The sequence below is a fragment of the Dermacentor variabilis genome, chromosome 4, assembly GCF_050947875.1.
Source record: "Dermacentor variabilis isolate Ectoservices chromosome 4, ASM5094787v1, whole genome shotgun sequence".
NCBI classification, from domain to species: Eukaryota; Metazoa; Arthropoda; class Arachnida; order Ixodida; family Ixodidae; genus Dermacentor; species Dermacentor variabilis.
The window spans coordinates 9821686-9828765 of record NC_134571.1 but is presented as its reverse complement, the minus strand read 5'-3'; the positions used below and the strand labels follow the sequence as shown (position 1 = coordinate 9828765).

The following is a 7080-nucleotide window of genomic DNA, read 5'->3' as shown; positions in this document are numbered from 1 at the left end:
GTGAGCCGGCGCGCTGCGTGTGCCTCCACGTGCATTTAGCCAGCGCCATGTAAATGCGCAAGCTCTGTCCGCCATCAGCCGCGAGGTCACACACCACAGCGTTTGCGATCGTATGGTAACAGCAGTAAGCGTGAAGCGGTGATTATCGTGTCTGTGTTCTGTCACGCCAGGCTTAGCGATGAGTGAACGTTGCGGCTCCAAGCGCTCAGGCCCCGGGCTGTGCGTGTGGGGTCAGTTTTCTGTTGCTGTACGCTTGAGTATGCAGCACTGTTGATCCGTCAGAAGCAGGAGAGCGAACAGTTTGTAGACACTTTAGCATGCCCTAAATACGATGAAGGCAAAAGCCTGCGCACTCACGATACATCCATTAAATTCGTTTGACATCCTCATTCGAATGCGTTGTTACTTCTTATTACTTGTTTTCTCTCTACTTTTTTTTACTTGTTCTCTTTTTCGGTCACCTAAACATCGCCGCTGGTTCTGCTTGGTTAATGACACATTAGAACGGTCGTGGGCAAGTCTATAAAGACTATTAAGACACATACGCAGGTTCACTAAATGTTTTTTATTATTATTGTAGCACTGTATTCAACGAGGGAAGCTACGTGGGATTGTATATACGGTGTCTTCTACTTTCTAGTAGGGCAGGCAAAATGAGAGCGACGCGAAGAGGCAAATTATACAGACACGCAGTGCCAACTTTCAGTAACAGATTTATTTCCAGTTCTGGCAGGCGCACTTATACTCCTCAAAACGTCATGTGTACATTCCTCGGCAAAGAACACAACCGGAAAAAACCACACGCAGACACTTTTTTGGTCGCGCTGGTCCACAAGGGTGTCCGTTCAATGCGAACATAGATAATCGAGCTCTTTTTCATTATTATTGATAAAGAAATACCGGCGCATGCGCTTGAATTTCGGTGCCATAACGCCGGACGGTCAAATTTCCGACCCATGAGCCACTCAAGCCTTTCGCCTTAATAAAGGAAAGGCTGAGATGCCAGCCACGCACTTTCCCGCACATGCCCACTTTCCTAAGCTACACAGAGATAAGGTTAAAGGAAAGAAGCAAACGCATAGAAGGAAAAGCAGGTGCGCAGACTGCGGAGATCGAAATGTCACTGAATGTTCACGGAAACCTATCAAATCCAACAAATTTTACGCTGCCTTGTTTGCCAGTGACACAGTGGCAATGGTCGAAGAGCTTTTACCACTGGAAGTTGTTTTGAAATAAGCAAACTTAGCCCGACCGGGCGATGCCGACCCCCCCCCCCCCCACACACACATACACACACACATACCTAAAGTGCCATTACCAGAGATTTGTCACCCACATTTTTTTTTACGTTCATCGACCTTTTCACCTGCAGTTTTACTGGCACTAATAGCTTACTGCATCATTGATGGCGCGGACGTGCACGGCTTTCAATTCATACTTTCGCTTTATTTCTGCAAATCCTGACAATACGAGGACAAGCGCATTAGAAGCACTAGCGGCGGCTGCCTCATCCGTATTTTCTCACTTCAACATTTTGTTTTAAATTTCCACTGTAAACACCATGCACGTACACAAAATATTTAAATGTACACACAGGACAAAGTTTATTATATTTTTGAAAGAGATGGGAGGTAGCCAATTAAAAATTATTTCTAAAGGTATGGATAGCCTATGCCTAGAGAATTAATATGTTGCTGTATGTTCACCACGCTTCAGATTGCATTGCGTGCTTTTTTGACCATGAAAAATCCTATAGACTTCAGGGACCCTTCGGCAGAGACCTTTATCAATGGTGCATAATATGCACGTGAATGTTCTTTCTCAGTATTGCTACTCTTTCCAATAAACAATGCTAACGACTCATGAAAATAATAAACTTGTAATTATTTACAACATTTAGAGAAGATGGAAACATCGTCAGTTGCATGCAAAGGTAATAAATATATACAGGGTGTCCCAATTAACTGCCATGCGCCCAGATTTAAGATAGACCAGTTGCGTTACTCGAAGAAAACCTAGTGCGTATTGTTCACAGTACAGTCAAGTAGCTGCCAGTAAATTTTTCGTTACTGAGATTAAATTAGGTAATTGTAATTAATTATCTAACTCCAGGCGTACTATCATAATTATCAAGGTGTCAATGAGCATTTGAAGGCACAGCCAAGGGACATCTAACTGCGGTATTTTTAGCGATGTGCTAATTGCGAACTAATTTTTTTCCGACTGATAAGTAAACCCAACGAAATATGGAGAATACCACGTGACTGCGCTCCCACACGGATCATAAAGCAGCGCCCTCGAACAGGCTGCACCTGAGTTATCCAGAACAAAATAAAGGAAATAAGGAAAATCATCGTGATCGAGCAAGTCTGCCGCGCCACGGCCGAAGTAACACGTCGCGTTTGGTGTTGGAAACAAGCTGTGATGGCTGTTGTCTTAGCGTAGATAAAGTGCACGGATGTTTTTGTTTGTTTTTTTGCCCTGAAAACCTATTACCACAAAAGCGAATTGACAACGTCAGCGCAAAGGTTTAAATGTACGTTTTGTTTCGTCCCTGTTGCCATGTGTTTCTCGAATGAGCAGAAGGTAAACATGATCCTCGCTTTGGGGTCTCCAAATGGCAACGAGAGGAAGGCCGCAAATATATATATCAGTCATGGAAGTGTGGCGGTAGACCAAACGCATCGACTATAATCAGAAATTACGAAAACCTGAGACAAACCGGCAGCTTCAAGAAACAGCGGTGGAGGACTCCATCTTTGAGTCCTAGCCTACGCACGGATGTTCTAGCATTTATGGCATCAAACCCTCATGCTAGCGTGCGGGATGTGGCCGCCCAGGTATGAATTCCCAATCCATCAGTTTGGAGGATTCCAAATGACGGCCTTTCACCCGTACCGCCTTAACCAACACCAATGCTTCTCCAATTGGGTCCTCACAGAAGCCGATGAGTCGCCGGATTTTTTTAGCATCATCATATGCACAGATGAAGTCAATTTTCGCAGAAACGCCTAGGTATAAAGCATAATGCACACTATTGGAGGGACTTCAATCTACACTGGGTAAAGCGGAATCGGCACCAGTACCAGTGGTCGCTCAATGTGCGATTCGGAATTTACGGCGGTGCTATAATCGGTCCCATCTTCTTCGATCACACACTGGCTGGACAGCGTTACGTGGACTAAATCCTCGGAGGAGTGGTGAATGAGTTTCTCAGCGAAGTCCCACTGCCACGTCTTCCACTTCTGTGGTATCAGCAAGATGGGGCACCTGCACACAGAAGTTGTCGAGGACGAAACTGGCTGGATATGAGTTTTCATGCGCAATATAGGGAAGGCGTGGGCCTGTAAATTGGCCGGCTGGGTCACCTGACCTTTCTCCACTCGATTTCTTTGGGGTTATGTGAAAGATCGTGCTTACATGATCGAGACGGACGTCAGATTAGTTCAAGGCAAGGATAACGGATGTCTGCCCTAGAATTCGAGCGTCGGTCACCAAGAAAGCCACTGAAGATGCGACAAAACAGACACAGTACTGCGTAGTTGTTAAAAAGGAGACATATTCGAACATGTTCTCTAGGCTGGTGTTCAATGGAGCTTACAATTTCCTAGATAATAAGGGCGCACTAAAATCTAACGGCGTCCTTTTTATTCTTTTTTTTTTTGTGCAGACATCCTGATGGCCAATTCGGCTCATTTAGAAGTGGTATATTTACTTTCTTGAAAGCATCGGTTTTGTCTTTTCTCACCACGTGGGCCCGCTTCCTCGTCTGTTTACTTCTTTTATTTTATGCCAAGAAGCTGTTCTTGCAGACGTATACACTCTCATAAAAACTAAAAGCGTCCCTTTAATTTGGCTTTGGTCCAAAGCAAGTTTCTGGCGCGGAATGCAGCTGCGCGCGCACTCTGTCGATGCGGGCCAAGCAACCCCGTGATTTTGAAACATACTATAACTATTACATTGCTTTTCGTGTTTCGTGCGTGGTTGAAGCGTTGCTTCGGCCGCATTATCAAGGGGCTTTTGTTATCAATGTGATCAGTTAGCCTTTGAAGACGGATAGTGGGTGTGGTGTAGAAATGAGAGGAAGGAATAGCTGCAAAGACGCGAAACCGGCTGTTGCTGCTCCTTCCATACCATTATCAAGGTGATGCGCTGTCTCTTCGGGCTTGCGACAGGCAACGTAGTTGTTTTCAATCAGCTTATTTGAGGGTGGTGCTTTATGGTGCAGGTGGGAGCGCATTCACGTGGTATTTTTCATACGTCGCGAGGTTTCTTTGCCAGTCGGGAAAAAATGTACACAATTAGTACGTCGATGAAAAGACCGCAGTTATATGTCATTTTGGGATGCTTACAAATGCCTCATTCACACTTCTAAAATTGGTACAGTACTTCTCGAGATAGATAATTAATTGCAATTACCGAATTCAATCTCGGTAACGAAAGCATTACTGGCGGCTGCTAAACTGTACTGGAAACAATATGCACTAGGTTTTCTTCGAGTAACGCAACTACTCCTTTTTTAAGTCTTGGTGCATCATAGTTGGGGAACACTGCATAGTTCACTCAGTAACTGAAATTAGGCCAAGCCGGATTCGCTTGAAATCAGAGTCAACGGCAGTCATGCGCAGCAGACTCACAGAAAAAGAAAAAAACGAGAGAGAGAGAGAGAGAGAGACAGAGAGAGAGAGGCTGCAGCTTCTTCGGAAAGGCGAAGCAGTATTAGTGATAGCCAAGTATGCGACAATTGCACGAAGGAAGATTACACCGCCGAGAGGACTCCGGCTGTGAAATTGAACTGTCTCAGACTATGAGGTCTTGTATATACTCATATAACGCCGTCACTTCAGCGCTCAATTTCCGATTTTTCGAGGTACACACACACACACACACACACACACACACACACACACACACACACACACACACACACACACACACACACACACACACACACACACACACACACATATATATATATATATATATATATATATATATATATATATATATATATATATATATAGGTCCGGCCCCAGCCTCCTCCCGGATAAATGAAAATTTTCCGCCTATGGGCATTGCCGTGATCTAACATGGCTAACGAATCTTCTGGCTATGGTCATGCCAGCAGACTGGCCTCCACGGAAGTCGATCACTGCAGCTAGGCATCGTTACGTCGTTGGCTATCATAAACCTGTTCAGCTCTCCACGTAGAATGGGGGACTTGATTCAAATATTCCAGTGCTTACTGCGGAAAGCAGGAAGCAGGCCAAAGGGATAAAAAGCAACAGGAGAAAATTAAATTATGCGGTGTTGCGGGCCAAAACCACGATCTGATTATGAGGCACGCCGTAGTGGGGTACTCCGGAAACTTGGACCACCTGGAGTTCTTTAACGTGCACCTAAATCTAAGTACACGGGTGTTTTCGCATTCCGCCCCCATCGAAATGCGGCATCCGCGGCCGGGATTCGATCACGCGAACTCGTGTTTCGTAGCCCGATACCATAGCCATAAGCTACCACGGTGGGTCTAGCGCAGAAGTAACGAGGTCGCGGGATCGAATCCCGGCCACGGCGGCCGCATTTCGATGTGGGCAAAATGCGAAAACACCCGTGTACTTAGATTTAGGTGCACGTTAAAGAACTCCAGGTAGTCAAAATTTCCGGAGTCCTCCACTACGGCGTGCCTCATAATCAGAAAGTGGTTTTGGCACGTAAAACCCCATAATTTAATTTTCAATTTTTTTAACGCTGGCCTTCCTTCTCAATCCCGCGTTCATTCTGTCCGGTTGCTTTCTACCCTTCTGCCCTATTCCCTCTTTTCCTCTAAGCGCTGGAAGTGTTTTAATAATGTCACAGTTCCAACAAGCTTCTGTATTTACTAGAGAGCGCGCGATGCTCTGGAAGAATGCGCACATAAAAAAGTCAGAGGACGCTGCTTTCGAATTGTTGTTCTTTCTTCCGTTGTGCTTCAAGTTGGGTGATGCGAGGAAATTCTCTATCACATTCTAGTCCAATAATGAGCCCCTACAAGAAACTGAATGTCTGAGATTGAAGGCCCAGCGAACGCGTCCACACAACGCCCAGAATTGCATGCGCGGCGCAGGCGTCGTGTGTTTGCCACGCACCCCTGAGGAGGGTTCTTCCTCTGCGCAGCCTTCGATAGCGGAAATGATGCGCAAGCTGACGCCGGCGAGCGAGGAGTGGGAGGAAGCGGTGCCCATGAACTGGAAGGTCAACCCGGCCAAGGACCTCGAGAAGTGGCCGTCGCACTGCATGCAGGACGTGCGCGCGCCCACCATCGTCCTGCTCGGGGGCATCAACCTGTCGGCGCTGGGCGAAGTGCTCACGGGTGAGTTGTCGTGCCCGCGACGCCTTGCGTTGCGCAACGTGCACCTGTGTGCAATGCCGCCACCGAACGTGTTTTTTTTTTAGAGCGCAGCTCTTTGGCGTCCGTTCCTGGGTTTCGCGTCGTCGTCGGCGTTGTCGTCGGCCTCGTAACCAGCTCCGCCCCCCTTTCATCCCCCCAGCGCTAGCAGCGACCGACTGATACCGCTGGATGCCGCTGACGCCGCTAGAGAGTCAAGATAACGTGACTGCATAGAACACCGTCGCCGCCATGCAGAAAGAGGAGGAAAGGGTCCCCCCCCCCCTGTTCTTGTGTGGCGGATAGGGTGCTCTTCAGTTGCCGACGCGCCGGTTATTTCACGTAGGCCCCGGCACGTCGACGAATACGTGACCACCTTCCCACGGCTAGACCTGGTTCTTAGCGCTGCGGAAGCGAGGGTATCATATTGTTTGTGTCGGCATCGGCGGCGTTGTCTCTGAAACCAACTCCGCAGCTGGGGTTGACTCACTATCGGCGTCAGCGGCATCAGTCAGTCGCTGCTATCTCTTCCCTCCTCCCTTTATCGTGTTGTCCGTTTGCTGCGCGCGCTTCTGCCCCCATCGTTTGCCGCTGGGTGTACACGCCGCCCCCCTCCCCCCTCTTCCTGCGAGTCTCCGGTTGTCAAAGCGCCGGCTCGAACTTAATTCCTTTCTTCGCTCCTCCTCCAATGCAACCCCTGTACGGTGGCAATCAGA

General features: G+C 47.6%; 1 protein-coding gene and 1 long non-coding RNA gene across 3 annotated transcripts in view; one reads left to right on the top strand and one right to left on the bottom strand.

Moving 5' to 3' along the window:
- The window catches only part of LOC142578655 (uncharacterized), a 148704-nt gene that overhangs the window by 74064 nt on the left and 67560 nt on the right, over positions 1-7080 (bottom strand). The window lies entirely within an intron of this gene.
- LOC142578651 (uncharacterized) overlaps positions 1-7080 on the top strand; it is a 134661-nt gene that overhangs the window by 86714 nt on the left and 40867 nt on the right. For both annotated transcript variants that reach the window (XM_075688089.1, XM_075688088.1), the window contains exon 7: positions 6154-6349. In XM_075688089.1, coding sequence (XP_075544204.1) covers positions 6154-6349 — 196 coding nt within the window. The remainder of the gene's footprint in view (positions 1-6153; positions 6350-7080) is intronic.